Raw genomic sequence first — 18110 nt, 5'->3', positions numbered from 1 at the left:
GATACTTTCTCATAATTACTGGTTGAAGCTATCCGTGACGTCTAAAAAGCTGTTTATGTTGTATTCAGGAAGTGTACACGGACATGCGTCTTTACAATATCACGAAACTTGTGCTGCGGAGACACCGGACAAAGAGACAGTCCACAGGACAGCTTTGACACTGACAACACGCCAGAGCTACTTTTCGGCGCTCGCGGAAGTGCACTCGCGGCATTTCGCTTCCGTGTTTGTTTGTTTTTGTTTTTTTGCCGAAGAAAGCATACCCGCGGTAGTGAATGAATAATAAATCGTTTAAAACGTTCGAATTTTGCACACAGACACGCACGTACACACACACGCACACAGAAGGGGCGGAATCGGCAAGCGCTTAGTGAAAGAAGCGCTGACTGTCGGAATACAGTGAACTGGCATGGAACCACACAACCTAATTTTTTTCCATTTCCTCACGTGTCTTTGCATGCATTTGCCTTGTACTGCTGCGCTCACGGGCCTGGTACGTTTGCTGCGTCACACTTACGTAGTACGTTTTCGGTTTATTGTTCGACTTTTCACCTGCGTGCAACGCACTGCCAGTCTCCGCGAACCTCATTTCGCAGTTTCCGCAAATCGGCTTATATTGCCTTGCAGCGGAGGCTACGTGTTATTCCCGTGGAGACATTGCGAATGACCGTGCACGGATGCGATAAGGCAAGCCGAGGAAGTTCTGAGAAGACAAATGTCCCTTTAGCCTGGCTGTAATTATTGGATAGTGACTTCAGTCTTAAGCAAACATCATTTTGATGTTATTTTAAACACAGGTACCTGAAATAAAACCTGCCATATTCATGCACTGTTCCGAAGCAAAGGAACTGTCTTCGTACTAGGACACTTTGTCAGCGTAACACCGCCACACAATTGGAAGGCCATAAAGTATACTTAGGCGCAAAGAATATTCAATGCTACGATACTCCGGGGTCGCAAACTTATGTATCACACGTGTTACGCATATTCTTCTCTTAACTTTCGCCTGCGTGAAACAATGGACTTGGACGAGACATAGCCGGTCGCAGCAGCAGGTGGCTGCGAGCCGCGTCTATTCTTCCCACATATTCTTTCTTCCCCTGTTTCTTTCGTCTCCGTACAGTGACGGTATATTCTACCTGATGCCAGTCTACAGGCCCGTGAACTTCCCTCTCCTTCCTTCATACAGCCACTTGCACGCACGCACACTAGCACTTTTCGCTGAGCGAGAGTTACAAAGTAGAGCCCAAGAATGAATTTCTGCGTTGAAAATGAGGCGGAACTTTTGCGGCACCTGCTCACGCGCCCATATTAGCTGAGCCGCTGGCGGGGAGGCCCTCATTGCATGACAATGGCGCTGCCGCGCTGGCACCTCACAATTACGCAGCCTACTTGCGTTACAGCTTCGCCATGTGACGCGGCCCTGCGAGGTAACGAAAAATACAGGGCTGTGCCTCGTGTGGAGCATTTGCATCTCGCCGGTGCTCATCAATGGGAGGAAAACTTGGTGGCTAACATAAAGGCTTCAAATTAGTTTAGGAACATCGAAGCGAGCTGTAGAAAAGAAAATGATAATGGTAACGTCCATGTACAGGAAAATACAAACTTAGATTAGGAGTCAAACTGAAGTTAACGTTATACTGGCTGATATAAGAAAATAGAATGGGCATAGGCAGGACAAGTAACGCGAAGGCAAGATGCCCGATAGTCTGTTGCGGTGCCAGAGTGTACTCCAAGAGAAGGAACTATTAACGCGGAGTGGTTAGAAGTCAGGAAAGGAGATGCTGAGTTAGGGTTGCCACAGCTTGCGCAGCGCAGGACTCGCCAATCACTAGAAGCGGCATTTGTCCAGCAGTATAGGACCTGATGGTGATCACGATGCTTGGTGTCCTGACGCATTATCCATTGAGCCTTGAAGTTTCTTTTTCTTTTATTCGATAAGTGTGCCCTGGGGCATAAGTTGAGAAAGGGGGAAGAAAGGCAGGAGATAGAAAGTTAGAAGAAGGAGTGAAGACCCGTTTCTATGAGGTGGTCGCAGAGGTTTCCGATGAAATGATTGTTCATAGTCCACTTCTCAGTTTCTCAATATTACCTAAAGGAAAACAGGCGCCACCGTCTATGCGAGTTTCTTAAAGAGCACTTCACCAATCGTGCAAATGCAGGAGAGATGAGGTTTCCTCTTTAGCTTGGCTAGTGTTGGCCTGATAACGTGGGCTCTGTCTCTCAATCGGTAGCTGCAGCGCGGTGTTCTCCTCTGCGGGCAGTTGACATTAATTTAATAGGGAGTTTTTTTCTATCTTCAATGAATTTAACGCGAATGCTGGGGCTGGTATGTAAAATTTTATACCATTTTTTCGAGGTTTGCCTTGAGAAACGTCATAATGTGACGTCTGAATCCACGTTCCATGCAAAACAACAGCCAATTCAAATACGAAAGCTCATTTTCCCGGCATTCCTTCGCCCCTCCATTGGGGATGAACTATCGCAGCAACAGCCTTCCCTCTAGGTCACCTTGAGAAACTCTACGTATTGAGCCAGGCATACTGTGCCGCTTTCTTCCTTAAAATAAATCTCCCCGAATGTCCAGGCTGCTGTGGGTGCCTCCAGCAGACCCCAAAAGGGCCTCACGCCACGGATAAGCATCGATTAATGGTTCCCTTGCGGCGTGGTCGTATAAAATACAGCGGACTTTTTCTGGCCTGCTGCCAGTTGTGCTCCACACGGAAGCCAACTGAATAGGCCGGCAGAGCTTTCTATCATATTTGCGTGCCGGGATTGAAACACAATAGGCCGGGCTGAGTGCTCAGCAACCGCTGACCATCAGGAAGCTGACCACTTGTGGTTACGCCAAGCCACCCCCAGTGTCGGTCAATAGAAATTTAATTGCTTTCAAGCGTGCTTCCTGCAATGCTCTTTCGCTCGACGCAGTGCACTACAGCAGGTGCAGTTCGCAGTGGGGGCACTAGGAAAGCGTATGGTTGAAAGAAAAAAAAAACGTACCTAAACCCAGCAATTCTGGACAAAACCATTTTTGAGCAGGAAACCATTTATGAACTCAATATTTTTTAATATAATGTAAGATTTTTCCATAACAATCAACATATCTGCGGATCACCGGACGGCAGTCTTGAATTTTTTTTTCTATTAACGTTTTTGCTATCCTCAAAGGCACATTGGTTTTCTATGGGAGTCTTAACTGTTCGATGCGACCGATGAAACACTTTAAAAAGAAAACTTTGCTACATATCAGAAGAATGGGCCGTTACCTTCAATATTACCGTAAAAGTATCTTACGATTTTCCAGTTATCAAAATTTTTGTCCGAAATTGCTGGACATGTGTACCTAAAGTTTTGCCAAGATAAATACTCCATCCTTCTAGGGCGCTAGAGAAATTATACAAGTATGGGAAATACCATACAACTGGATTCCTGATAATCGACATTAACGACAGGTTGAAAAGTACATTCGTTGTGAGTTCCTCGCCGCATCGCGAAGCCATCCGCAAGTGCGGCGGTGCTTAGGCCACGCTCGCGCCATCGGAGCTCCACCAGTGCGGCTCTGTTCCTCCACTCGAATAACCTTGGAGCAGTACTTGCTTCGACTGGCATTCAGTAACTGTGCGCATGCATGAGCCTCGTGCTGGTAAGAAGGACATTTCAAAGCAAGGAGATCATTACTAATTACTCTAGTTCGAGTCCAAACAGATCGATTTATCCCGTTTTTTTTTTCACTTATGCAGCCATTTTAAACCGAAAGAGTAAATGAGCACATATTGTAAGCATGCCCCGAAGGCGGTCAATATAATCAGCTTTAAGAGGGAGTCGCGGGCGCTAGCCCTTATGAAAATGATCTATATATAGAGTGTCTATAGACTTCTTGTAGTATCTATTACCGTCCTGTACATAGTTACTTTTGTCATTAGACTGTCTATAAAAGTCGATTAAAGTGTATGGCCATAGATCTATATATTGTTTATACACTGCCTATAGGATTTGTATTGCCTATGGACTAGTCTATAAAATTTATCTATAAAAAATCTATAGAAATAATAGACAGAAGTCTATGGACAGTATATAGACTGTCTAAAGAAAATTTTGTAAGGGTTGCACCTGCAATAAGGGATCTGTACACGCCGCGGTTACTTAGTGGCTTTGACGTTCCTCTGCTGATTACGAGGTTGCGGAATCGAATCCCGCCCCGGGCGAACGTAGGGTGGAAGCGAAATACCAAAACACCCGTGTCTTGTGCGATGTCAGCTCATTTTAAAGGGCCTCAGGCGGTATAAATTAATCCAAATCTCTCCACTACTGTGTCCCTCATGTATGTGTCGCCTCGGGACGTTAAGCACCCCATACGACCACTGCAAGAGAAATTGTTGGAGGGAGATTAACGTACAAGGTAGAACCATTAAGAGCACATGTAAGGACATAAATGTGAATTAATAGCAGGGACTCCGGAACTTCTTTTTTGAAGAGGGGCAAAACTTCGAGTTTGCTTTATTTATTTATATATTCGATTGTTATTTGAATATTTCTTTCCATTTTTCTTGTTTTTCACTGTTCAAAGGTGTGTTTTTTTACTGCATATAAGACTTAAATTGAAGTGGGCAACTTTATAAATATAGACAAACGAGGAACGATCGACTGCTTTAAACAATTCTCCGCGTAGTTTGTTTCAAGTGAGCAAATTATGCTCATGAACAGGGGTTAGTAAATCAGCGGCTTCTGCTGGGAAAAAATTAGTTTAGGCTGCTCAAATCAAATGCTTTAGGACTGGCTACGAAAACAACTGACTTAGCCTCACTGTTGTTTATATTAATAATGTCCTAGAATTGGAGCGTTTGTCAGAAATTTAATCTGAGCGCAAGTACTTCGAGACAGGGGGTGTTGCCTTCTCTGGAAAAAATATTGAGAAAGTGCCCCCCACCCCTCCTGCACTGTTTGGAATGTGAGAACATTATCAAGTATCATGTAGAGGTAATGTGCTTTCTACGACTCCTTGATATTGTGGTATATAAACTAGTTAAAACGGGAGCTGACATATACGGCGGGTATTCTAGCTTAACAATCTTATTCTTTATCTCCCTCTTCTTCCTTGAGGCCCCCTTGGATAACACTGTATCCCATCGAAGCTGCAGTGGACATTACAAAAGCGCTAAGACAGGCTCGACAAATGTTTTCCATCGAAAAATCCGCGGCGAGAAATTCATACATTATAACTAGCGCTCCTATGACTGCTTCAACTATTTCACGCCACGCCATACTCGCGCTTGCGGGAGATCGCTGCGGTACCCCCCGTATAAAGCGCGACGCACTGTGGGCCCCTGTGCGTGCCGCAGCGCCTCCCAGGCCTCTTCTTCGCGCCCGGTGCGAGTCGTGTCAGCGGCGCGGCATATCACCGGCGAGAGCGCGATCCATACCGATCTGCGGCGGCGGGGAGATCGCGCAGTGGAGCCGACCTGTGGAGGCCGTCGTCACGAGAGGCGCGGGAGGAGGGATGCCCGCGATCCTCCTCCGGAGCGCGCCGCCGCGCGATGGCGTGGCGCCTGCCACCGCTGCCGGGCGGCGGCGCCCTGCGCCAGTCGGGGCAGCAGAGCAGCGGCGCGCATGGCGCGGGTCGTGCTGCTGGCGCCGGTGCTGCAGCTGCTGCTGCTGGCGCGGCAGCCGCCGCCGGCCGGCTGCGCGGACCTGGACAAGCCGGCGGAGGTGCGCGTGCCCGTGTGGCCCGTCAAGCGCGCTGCCGTGCTCGAGGGAGACGTGGTCCTCGGAGGCCTCATGATGGTGCACGAGCGAGAGGACCAGCTCACGTGCGGGAAGATCATGCCGCAGGGCGGCATCCAGGCACTCGAGTGCATGCTCTTCACGTTGGATTGGGTCAACCGGCAGCCGGATCTGTTCCCCTTCGCGCTGGGCGCCTACGTGCTCGACGACTGCGACAAGGACACCTACGGGCTCGAGCTGGCCGTCGACTTCATCAAGGGTGAGCAGCCCCTCTCCACCGCAGCCGCCGAAAGCGCCGGGTACGGCCGCGCTCTCGCTTGGGCTAGGTTTGCCTTCGTGGCATCTGCGTCGCGGCCGCACGAAGGCGCACCTCGTCCGGGCGAGCGCCGGCCTCCGCCATCGATCGATAGCCACACACGCCGGCGCGGCCTCTGCGCCATGCCCGCATTGCCGCTGCCCTCCCCTCGCGCGGCGATGGCGCTCGTGACACGAGTGTGTCGGCACTGTGCGTACCTTGCCGGATGACACTCGCCGCCAGAGACGGCTCTGCCGCAGTCCTTCGGCATTCGCGAAAAAAATGAGCCGATGAATGCGCGCGAATTGCCGCAGAGCGTGCGGCTGACACCGCATGCGGCACTCTCTTCGGCGCGAAGAGCGGGTACACTAGCCGAAACTGCAGCTAGACTCACGGTGGTAGCGGCGTGGGTGTGTTGCTTGGTCGTGCCGCAACAGGTGTGCGATTCGGAGCGCTACAAGTTTGCGCGCCGTGAGCGACTGGCGGGCCGGCAGTGCCCTCGGAATACCGCGCAGAGAAGGAGCTCAGGTTTCGCTGCGGTCTTGATGCGGCTCCAAAGCGAGCTATAGCGCTCCAATCAGGAGGGCACGTGACAGGTCACGGCCAGTTGTTTGCAGTGAAATTTTTGAGGTATCCTTGTCTAACACAGTTTTGCGTAGTTAACCTCCTAAGCGCTTATTAGCGTATTTGTTAACGAAAGCGTGAGCAGGGGTCCGGTGGTGCAAACGAGGGCCACACTGGTGCACTGCGGTGAAACAAAGCGGCAAGATTTTTTTTTATGACATCATAAACAGCATAGATAAAGGCGACTAGAATTGCATACCAATGTGGCGTGGCATATCATTATGGCGCTATTAAGCCACACAAGCGCAGATATGAGTTTCTTTTTTCCACCTACGACTACGTGCGCAGTTGAAACGCGCACACACATACATAAAAAAAAATGTCCGTCCTCTCGAATGCTCGATGTTCTGCAATCGTGCAATTCCATTCTGCCGCTTCAAGAGCAGCTCCGTATTTGGTGTAGCCCCCGTCGGCACCATCGCACACCCCCACTTCGATGTGAAAGCAGCTTTCGGGATTTCGCGGCCATCATCAGCGGCCCTGTTGTACGCGTGAAGTGGCGTGGCGCGGTGCGGAGTGGTCAGAGCCGGTGTGTGTGCGTGTGTCTGTGGTGCGTGGCGCAGGCTCTATGGGCAACATTGACGACGGCGCCTACCGCTGCCCGGACGGGTCGAGCCCCGAGCGCGTCAAGCAGACCGTCATTTCGGGCGTGCTGGGCGCAGCTTCGTCGGTCACGTCCATCCAGGTGGCCAACCTGCTGCGACTCTTCAAGATCCCACAGGTGCGTCGCCTTTAATTTACACCCCCAGAAACATCGAAGACTGCACCCTGACGCTCTCCTATAATCGATCTATCCGATTGAATATGTTGTCGATAAAGCAACCGTTGTTGAAGCGAGGCAGTGCTGATTGCATTTATGCAGGCTATGTGTGTGCGTTGTGCCATCGGTGCCTGGAGACCCGTGATAATAAATGCATGCAGTTGTTTTATTTCTGGATGTGGCAAATAATGCAATATGCACCACCTTCGGACACCATATATATGTAATTGCCAACTACGAAAGCGTATATGTGTGCTAGTTCTCAATATAGGTAACGATTGCCTGCATGACGATTACTGCGTAATGTTAATAAGAACCAAGCAATGCATGCGACAAGCAGTTACTAGCTGTCACCTGGTAAGTAGCGCAATCTTTTATTTAAGCGTTAGGAACAAAAGTGCGCCAGGCGGAACAATGGTTAAAATCTCATCATGGGTTGGTGTACTTCCGTTCTCGCGATGTGAACGACATCGTAATCCAATGTAAACGACCGCGCAGGTGCGCTTGGTTGATATGCAGGATGAATGCATTTTGAGTGCACTCTAAAAACGAAGTGTCTGGATTGTGCTGGCTTGTTGTTAATGAACACTAAGAACAATTTTATCTAATCTTTCTTTACAGCAAACATAAGTTCTTTTACTCTCTCTGGCCATGCTGACGTTTGGGCGGTTACAAAAGACGCATTGATTGATAAAAAAATCCTATTTAAGAATGAATGAATGAAAAAAGCCTTTATTGCAAGGGAGGGATGGCACTCGGTCGATGTTGGGGAATTAGGAATAGGGATGGGGGTGTAGGTGCAGAGGTAACTTCTAGCCGGTCGTCTTCATAGCCTCTCTCTCCACTTGATTCAGGCTCGCAAGATTATGAAAAAGACTCCGTGATCACCGTTTTCAAGTGAATGGCGATGTAGCCTGACCTCAAAGATACACGTATAAAATCAGTCTTGACGTCACCACAGTTTGCTTGAGAAAATGGCCGATAGTGGCGATACGTGTGTTTATTTTTTTTTCTAGCTCATGAAAGCTTGGGATTTATTGAGACTAGTCGATTTATCATTAAAGTGCAATAATACACCGATACAGGCGAAGTTCAATATGTGCTCAGTGTTTGTTTGAGCACATTTAACTTAGGATTAATCCTAGACAGCATGACGTTACTGACCGTAACTCGCCGGCCTTATTATACTAAATGTTGTCTGAAATCAAACCACAGAGAAAAACGCATGAGGTATGAAAACGGGGTTAAAAGAATGAACTCTGTCGACAACACTGGGAGTCAGGTGCACTTATACGCGTAACATGGAGCTGAAAGAATTTCCCTTGAGACAAATCTCAAGCCGATTGAAGTCTCAACGTTTCCTCGGTCTGTGAGATTAAGTTGGAGTTACAGCTAAGTGCATGATCATCAGAAATCTAAACGGAGACCTCCTCAGGTTACAAACCATTGACCGACATCTCTTTTATTAAGTCTTGAAATACGCATACACACTGAACAAAAACATTAACAAGGAAAGTGTTTGGCACTCGCCTGAGGGTATGTGCATGTATTACACCGCTCGACGCCCGTATGAGGCAGTGAAATTTATAGCCACTGCAGTCATAGCAGCCGGCACACACATAACAAGACAAAAATGTCGAGGCAGCAAAGCGCGTCTCGCAGCCCGATGTAGCATCGTCAGTACAGAATATGGAGGCAATCGATCCGCGCAGGAAATTAGCCTATTACAGCCTCGGGGGAACGCTGCGTCGGGCAAGTCGTTTAGCGCGCTCGCCTTATGGAAGTCGTGTCTGTCGATACCGTTAGAACTGCGCGCGAGCTGCGAGGCGGCGACAAATTTCTGCGACAGAAACGCAGTTTCCAGTTTCCACCACATTAAACGAAGGGAACTTAACAGGGGTTTTACATAAGAAACGCGGCAGTTCGTTAAAGACAGTTAACGATGGCAAATGCACCATGTTGTCTTTTTGGTTTCAAGAAGGATTAAAGAAACGAAATGAATATCCGCGCTATGGCAGAAGCACGCTAACACATGCAAGGAACAAGTTGCTCCACTTGGTTAAATTTGGTTTGCGACATGAAACATGTGAGCTCTTTATGATTTCCCAATCATCAGCATCAGTACACCCCGATTCAGTTGGAGTGGTAACAATCGAAGAAACGATTGGTGCGAGACTTCATCGGGCATGGAAATGCAATTGTATCGCCCTCTACGTCAAAAAGAACAAAACTTTCTCGACAGAGTCTGCACGCGTTGGTGCCATGTTCGCTTCTCCACAAGGTTTCACTCTGTAACAAAAGGTGGCGCTGCGCGGCCGCTGCAGGTGAGCTTCTTCTCCACGAGCCCCGAGCTGAGCAACAAGCAGCGCTTCGAGTTCTTCCTGCGCACGGTGCCTTCGGACAAGAACCAGGCGCACGCCATGGTCGAGATCGTCAAGCTGCTCAAGTGGACCTATGTGTCCATCCTCTACGAAGAGTCCAACTACGGGCTCAAGGTGCGAATACCTCCATTTGCATCCTTCTATAGGCAGTGTACAGGAAGCTCCGCATCCATCACGCTGCATACGCACTGCCTGCGACTCTATAATGTTCAAGTAACTAATTCTAAATTTGCCCCAACCCGCTCTGCACGTCATCCCTGATCCGCAGTCGAAAAGTATGCCCAACTCTCCAACATATTTGTAAGAATTGCTCAAAGTCTGGTAGCTTTCAATTAAGGAATTTATTGCTCACTAACGCACATCCATTACATCGCTGCCAGGCGGTTGCAAAGGGAAGCCATGCAACTTATTCGAATCTGTGTAACCAAAGATAAAAAACAGCGCTAATTTTGACACAAACCACACAGAAAGGCCAGACAGGACGGACAGCGCCCGTCCTGTCTGGACTTTCTGTGTGGTTTGTGTCAAAATTAGTGCTGTTTTTTTTATCTTTTGTTACACAATGTTACACCAACTAGCCCAGCAAGAGGTACTGTTATTCGAATCTCCACAGTTGAAGAGAAATTTCACCCAAGGCCTCTCCGAGGCAGTCAGTCTACCGGCGTACCGGGTTGGCGTACAATCAACAAGGCGAGGCCGCAAAGAAAACTATGCGGCTTTCGCAATATGCGTTTCCCGCTTTGTAGCCAAGCAACAACGCGTTGGTAGAGGCTAATGAGTATTTGCACCCTTAAGGGTCTTGCTCTGCTCAGAACAAAAGTTACACTGGCTCGAATCTGACACAGTTGTCATAAATGTTTTCTTCGTTTTCAGCGATGCAGTTCTTATCTTCAGTGTTCTCGCTTTTATCATATTCCATGACATTGCAGCTTCGCTCTTTAAGCGTCTGTATATATTGCGTGCGCGGGGAAGCTTGGTTTGGTTTGGTTTATGGGGTTTTAACGTCCCAAAGCGACTCAAGCTATGAGGGACGCCGTAGTGAAGGGCCCCGGAAATTTCGACCACCTGGGGTTCTGTTACGTGCACTGACATCGCACAGCACACGGGCCTCTAGAATTTCGCCTCCATCGAAATTCGACCGCCACAGCTAGGATCGAACCCACGTCTTTCGGGTCAGGAGCCGAGCTCCATAACCACCGAGCCACCACGGCGGCGCATGGAGGGGTGTGCTTACCCGTGTAAGAACACAAGTTGTCTGTGAGCTGCGATCTGCGAGGCCGAAACGTGCACCCCTCTTTGCAGGCATTCAACGAATTGGAAGAACAGCTACGCAGCCAGAACATCTGCATCGCGGTCAAGGAGAAGCTGACCAAGGACTCAGGCGTGGCCGCCGAGGGAACGTACGACACCATCATACAGAACCTTCGCTCCAAGCAGCGCGCCCGAGGTACGTGCACGCGCGCAGTGCGCGCCCGTGCGCAGCTCAGCTCGCGACGCTCGGCGCAGGCGTGATCGTGTTCGGCTCGGACCAGGAGGTGGCGGGCGTGATGCGCGCCGTGCGGCGCAACAACGCCACGGGCCACTTCGCCTGGATCGGCAGCGACGGATGGAGCGCGCGCGAGCTCGTCTCTGACGGCAACGAGCCGCAGGTCGAGGGCACGCTATCCGTACAGCCGCGCGCCCACGAGGTCGAGGGCTTCGACCAGTACTTCCGCGCCCTCACCCCGGAGACCAACCGCCGGAACCCGTGGTTCATCGAGTTCTGGGAGCACTTCTTCCGGTTGGTATCGATGCGAATGCGCACAATATCTGCTTCTTTGACGCCGTGTGGGCCTTTTGTGCATGGGAAGGAAGGTGACGTCAAAGAAGGAAAAAAAAAGATGAAAGGGTGTTTCCGTTACGGAGTCGGGTGCCAGCGTCAGCTGTTATGGAGGTCATTGCATGTGTAACGGGGTTTAACAGAATCTGTAGGTTTTATTGGAATCTAGTTAGTATTTTTATGTAAATCTACGGGCATAAGCTTACGTTGTAACTACCTCTTTCGCCTCTTGTTTTGCTCTTGTGCTCCTTAGATTGTAATTATTGTCTTGATATATCTTTATTTTTTCTTTCGAAGTGAAAATGTAATTGTCCTAAGTTTATTTTTGCTGACTTCTTTTTAATTTTCGCTTGTTTTTACAATTTTCACGCGCTTGATTATGTCGGCTCTGCGTCGCTCTCCCATCAACAGCGGGATGCATGCCTTTTCAAGCTTTTTTTTTAGGCTTTTTGCTTGCCCCTCTTCAACATCAAGCCAGTCCAGTGTACATTGGACTCTGCAAAAAAAAAACTGACTTCGGACACATTACCCATTGGCAATCAATGGGTCACATGACATTAATGAGTCACATGACGGTCATGTGACCGATGAGGATCTGTCCTGTAACATTTCTATGCTTTGATGTGATTTCACCTCAGGGGGTGTGTGAGATGTGTGGAGAGGGGGGGGGGCCTGATGTGATAGGCTACACGTCAGTCTGCGATTTGTATTAAAGGACACACTGATAGGGACGCTGCCCACGCAGCGTCCCCATATCTTCATAACGCCGAGGCGTTAAGCAGGTCTACACGAGTTGCGAACGCAGTCCGCCAGCAGAGGTGTAACGTTTTTATTTCCTCAGTTTTTCGAATCGTGCAAACAACGGTGGCGCCCAGTAGTCATCTGTAAAATTAAAACCGAAATACTCCGCGCTCCACAATATTCGCAAAGCGAAAATTGCTCTTTAATTCACTGCTCATTTATCTTGTTCCAACGGATGGTCAAAAAGAAGCGAGAAGTCGGCAGCTGTCTTGCAGCACAGTACTGTCTGATCTACTCCTGCCATAGCCACATGCGAAACTGCAGTATGTAAAAATTAATTTATAAAAGATAAATAATTATTTGCAGCTTTCATTTATCTTGCGCGTTCCGGAGTGTGGGTTCTTGAAATAAACGTCCTGAATTCAGTGCTTACGTTGGGATAGCAAATGCATCCAAATTTCAGCTGTCGAGGATGAGATGCCTGCTGCTGAACGACTTTCGGTCTCTGCAGTTCCCCACAATTCACTCGTGTTAAGTTCGGCAGTACAGGCGCATGAAGCCTGCTTCCATAACTGCTTCTTTTGTGGACTGTGGACACGCACGTTAACGTTTTTGGCACTCTTATATCACGAAAGTGGCCTGCAAATTGTAAATTATACAAACGAAGAAAGCAAAAAAAAAGTTCAGGCTGGAGAAACGCGCAAAAGCAGTCTGCCAAGCCAAATTTGCTATGAACTCGTTTCTAGTGAGTTTTCAAACAAAACTACAAACTCTAGTCCCCCTCGGCAGCACTTAAAATGTTGTTTTCATTGTCCTCTCCGGCAGCAAATTCAAGGACGGTCCACGTTTTGAAATAGAAGAAGCACTTTATTAAAAATGTCCCAGTAGTATGTGCGAAGAAAGAGCTGGCCGGACACAAGATCACAAGTGTTAAACGCACTAAAACTGTCAAGTTTCCCGAGCGACAAGTGCGAACTCCCGTTTTAAGCATGTCCAACGATTCTCCCGCAACATCATTCCATCTTTGCGTCCATAAAGCGCAATTTTAATTTTCCCCTCGAGTTAACGGATCCCGCAAAAAAAAAAAAAAGAAAGCCTGCATGTGTTGACATTCATGGTTCCGATGCGCAAGAACTTTCTATGAAGTGTTAGCTTTGCTGATCCAGCACTTACCGCGAGCGACGCTATGTTTTCTCAAGACTCCCGCTGTTTTTTTTCCTCTCGGGGTTTAGCGATCGATTGGTCGTCACAGAGGCGTCATCCCTTGTAAAATTTTTTTTCCCCCTAGCTTCGAGCGTCGAAAAAGCTGAAACCACGAGCGGCGTTTCCGTGAAAGTGTTTGCCAATTTGCCGAGATGTTGTCCATGTTCTCGCAGATTTACCCCTCTGGACGCTCGCGTAGTTTTCCTTTGATTCTTCGGCAGCTTCGTACCCATTTTGGAGTTTTTTTTTTCTAATCTTTGCGAACACTCTTCTTTGGCAACTTCCTTTGCAGCACTTTCAGTTATTTCTTTTCATGAAGAATAAGTGCAAATTTATACTGCTGTTCATGCTCGTGTCACAGCTGAGGGCGCTTTTAGTTTGATAAACATTCTTGTGAAACCAGCTCAGCGTAAGACAACGCGCAATTGATAATGACTGTAATTTCGTATTTTCAGCTGTTATTCCAAGTAGCGCTACCTGTTGGTTAACGAGGAGAGTTAAGATAGCGCGACAACCGAGCATACTCCAGATTTTGACTTAAAACAAGTTTCTCCACGAGGCTCCTTGCCTCGGTCCACTTGGACAAGCGAAAAGGGGCGGAAATCAGAGCTTTCCGGCGTCGCGTGAAGAACGAAAACATTACTAAAAGGAAACGCGGGTTCCCTTTCGCGTACACCGCCGCTATAGCTAATGTCGCACAGCTTTCCCCACCATCACTTTCAATCCCTTTTTCAAGCGATCTACACAGTAGGTACGACATTTTCTAGCGCTTGCTCTCTAGCATAAATTCCTTTTTTTCTACATTTAAATAAAATTTCTCGTTTCTCCCTCTCTTTCTCCTACTGAGCCCCAACCTAATATTCTTTTCTTTTCATCTGCATTAAGAAAATAATGAAGCAACGAAACAGACCGTTTGGTTTGTTTCCTACTTAACTGTTTCCCATCCCGTTCACATTTGCCTGAAAAGGGTGCACCACCGCAGCGACAGTCATTGAGAGGCAAAGCCGTCTTACCGAAGCGGTTTTTCCGAAATGGCGCGGTTGCGCCTTGATTGAAAAGGGGTCGCATGAGTCCCACGATAGCCGCCGCTGGGCGAACATACGCAGGGTGCTTAAAAAGTGGGCGCTGATTTCGCCATGGAGAATTCAAGGACGCAAAACAAAACAAAACAAAAACTCGCCCAGGCCCAAGCAAATGCGCGTTTGAGGCGGGCGCCACGCTTGAGAGTTGGAGCCATTTAGCAGCTGAGACCGCAGGTCTTGCAAAATATGCTAATGCCACCTTTAGAGGAAATTTGCTCCTGGTCGCGGCCGCCTGCGGGGCGAGGTGCAGTGAGAGGGATTATACGAGCCGCCGTGGCGCTCTGGTACTGGGCGGCGCGCGTCATCTGAGATGCCGAAAGGAGTTTTTGCTCCTTTGATTGCTTCACGCAGGGCCGCATTATCGTTTGTGGTCGGCCATTTTGCGCCGCCGCCTTTGGCCGGCTAAGCGGTGGGCCGTCAACTTCTATTCAGACTCGGCCAGTTTTGTCCCCATCATCCTGTAAATGGAATAAATTTTCGCCCGGTGCTACTTTGCTGGAAAGCGCTCAGGGAAATACTGGCGGCTGGATTTTCTGTCAACGCTCGTTCAAAATTCATATTCATAGAAGTTGATTGCATCGCCACATGTAGGACTTGAATATTTCTTTCTACGTCTACTAGTTTTATGGTTAACTCCTGAATTGCTGCCCCAACCGCTCCTCGAGCGGCATGTTGCGCGTTCGAATGAGCAGTATTACAAATTTTATGCCTCCGAATAGCGAAGATTTTCGAATTAAGAGGAGTTAAAACAGTAAATCTTCAACAGAGCTATGCTACTGGACTTCTCGGAAGTGATCATAAAGGAAAGAATACTTTGATATCACATGTTTCATAATATACATGATTTTATAATGTTGATGACACTTATATGGATTAAGGCTCCTTTACTACGAAGTCGCAAAAAAATTAAATCACTAAAACTGCCATCTACACCCGCCTCTCAAAGTTAGCGGCGAGATCTGCGAATTGATGTTTTTATTTCTTACACTAAAGCCACCTCCCAAACACCTCCAGCAGTAAAGCGGCGGAATTATTCCGAATCTATGGTGGAAATTGGCGTATATTAATTAGAGTTGAGCCTTGTACTTGGATGACAAGCGTGAGGCCACTAACGAGAACGCACCAGTACCTTTTGTTCATAACAGTGGTCCGCGCAGCGGCGGATACTGCTGTGCTCGAAATAAAAATTCCCGTCACGTCGATCACAGTAGGAAGATCGACGCGATATTCTACGAATTGTTTTCTCCTGGTAACTTTGCATGGCGTTGCCGGAGGTCCGTTGAAGGGATACAGACACAGAAATTCGAACGCAAACAAAAGATATATGTTTCATGGGTTTAACAAGATGCTTTATTATACTAAGTTTCAGTCGCAGGCGTTCACTGAAACATAATTTAATGTGATTTTGAATGTTGTCCAAGAATCCACTCGGCATTTCTATTCGCATCGAGTGACATCAAGGTGTACTTGCCCCAATTCTTGTGCGGCAACTGAACCCAGCAATTGCTCCCAGGAACAACCAGGAACACCATCAGGAATGAGGTAGTTGAGGTTGGCCGGTCAACTATAACGTCAAGCTGCACTTCAACAATGGCGCCAATCGAGAATGAAACTGCCTGTGCCAAAATCATCCGTAATTATTTATTAACACTGCGTGCTGATGTTTTGTGGTCATTTTTATGGTCACGAGTAACGAAGTCACCGACAAACTGATAAGATCTTTAGGCACAGTTACGCCATGTATGTATAGCCAAATGAAGCGCGGTGCGCCTGTGAGGCGTGTTGGCGGGCTCGCAGTGCACCTGAAGTGGAAATCGATGTTGCGTGACTCCAGACGTTCTTTCGAGAAGCGCCGAACGGGATTTCGTGCAGGCAAACATGACCTCTGTCGCTCTAGACGTTTAACGATTCGTTACTGAATTATAAACGTCCCTTAATCATTTTGCCTCATTACCACTGTCATTAGCGCGTCGAGAACGCTTCTCGAAGCCTACGACTTAAAATAAGCGTCGGCTGTTCTATTTATTTTTGTTTGGCGTTTTGGCTGAAGCGTGCGACATGACAGCATGGCGTACTGTGCAGGAGAACCACGCAGAAGCTCTGATGTTAGTTAAAAAAAATTCCAACCAACGGGAAGCTCAGAGCAATAGAAAGAAGGCTGACTTGCGCGCCATGCATCCAATTACTAGTTGCTTTCTTTTTCTAATGCAAAGTACGTCTCCTTTATCTATTTTTCACTGCCAGTGAGGGCACCCCGAATAAAAGTTAAATCTTTGCAGTGAGCTTTGACTGTGTATTATGCATGGTAAAGAAGTTTGTAGAAGGTTATGTGAAGCGCCTAGCTGCTAGTCCACACAGTCGTTAGAAAACCGAGTTCGGGAAGCGAGAAAGAAAAACAAATAATTAGATACACGGTCAAGTGAAACACTAAACGTCACTTACCCTACTCCTAAGTAAAATGCGATAACATTATCCGTTTTTATTGCTGACTCTACTTAGCAACGCTAATTGGCGACTCTAATTATTTGTTGCCTATTCTGCGGCATCAGGCAGTCGCGCAAGGCATCTAAACTATCGCATTGAACAAACGCTCCTCGAGCGCTATCCGTGGCTTATGCGGAGCTGAGGCTCCGAAGGTCCGTGGTTCAAATCCTGACGCTGAAATGCTTTTTTCTACGAAGGCATGGGAACACGTGTCGACATCGCGAGACAACTCGTGTATGCAAGGTGTATGGCAGGTCAGCGAGATTCATTTCCATGCAATAAAGAAAAAGAAGAGCTCCTCAGTGGTGTAAGGGTATCGTGCCCGGTTTGGTTCGATACCCGCTCGACCGTATTTTTCTTTTCGTCGAAAGTACTGTCCTTTCTCCGGAGACACCTCGCAATGGTGGCTGGATGACGTCTCTCGGTCAATGAGAGCTGCGCTGACGTAAAGACACGTCACTACCTTCTCAGCCAATGGAGCTTTTCCGTGACACGTACGGATAACGCCGCCGACTTTGCTCCTGCATAGTAAACAGTCCTCTGCGCCGCAGACAGCGGCTTATTCTCACCATGCATATCTGGTAACCCCGACAAAAGTCGACCTTGCTTTTCATTTCTGCGTGATTGATGCGGCAAACCTATAGCGGCAGCGATGTTAGAGCTGACCCAACCACAAACTGGCTTGAATTTTTCCGATTCAGTACTAGTTTCTGGGCTATCGGAAGCAGATTTCGCACCCGCCTCTGCGTTGCGTTCTGCTCACGTCTGGCATCTATAGACAACAGCAAGCAGGCGTGAGACGTGACAAGGCCCGATACGTGGCGTCTCTCCTAAAGGCCTCATATGACACGACATCGTGTGACACAGCCAGAGACAAAACACTCTGTATGTTTCCCGAAGTAAATACGAGCAACGCCCTCTGCCGGAAATTCTGCCAGGGCCACTCACTCTCTTCACTTCCTGCAGCAAACAGGCCGGTTTCGATAACACACGAGAGCTC

At 48.2% G+C, this 18110-nt stretch overlaps 1 protein-coding gene across 5 annotated transcripts in view; it reads left to right on the top strand.

Annotated features, from left to right (window-relative positions):
- The first annotated feature begins 5590 nt into the window (after window positions 1-5590).
- The window catches only part of mtt (mangetout), a 28558-nt gene continuing 16038 nt past the window's right edge, over window positions 5591-18110 (top strand). For 3 of the 5 annotated variants that reach the window (XM_077653319.1, XM_077653322.1, XM_077653320.1), the window contains exons 1-5: window positions 5599-5980; window positions 7204-7361; window positions 9725-9895; window positions 11084-11228; window positions 11288-11561. In XM_077653319.1, the coding sequence (XP_077509445.1) occupies window positions 5608-5980; window positions 7204-7361; window positions 9725-9895; window positions 11084-11228; window positions 11288-11561 (1121 nt within the window). In that variant the 5' untranslated portion in view covers window positions 5599-5607. Of the gene's footprint in view, window positions 5981-7203; window positions 7362-9724; window positions 9896-11083; window positions 11229-11287; window positions 11562-18110 lie in introns of all 5 variants that reach the window. The other 2 variants (XM_077653321.1, XM_077653323.1) reach the window with 2 other exon arrangements.

The sequence above is a fragment of the Amblyomma americanum genome, chromosome 2 (assembly GCF_052857255.1).
Source record: "Amblyomma americanum isolate KBUSLIRL-KWMA chromosome 2, ASM5285725v1, whole genome shotgun sequence".
Classification (NCBI taxonomy): Eukaryota; Metazoa; Arthropoda; class Arachnida; order Ixodida; family Ixodidae; genus Amblyomma; species Amblyomma americanum.
The sequence above is the reverse complement of the archived record's forward strand: the minus strand, read 5'-3'. Positions and strand labels throughout refer to the sequence as shown.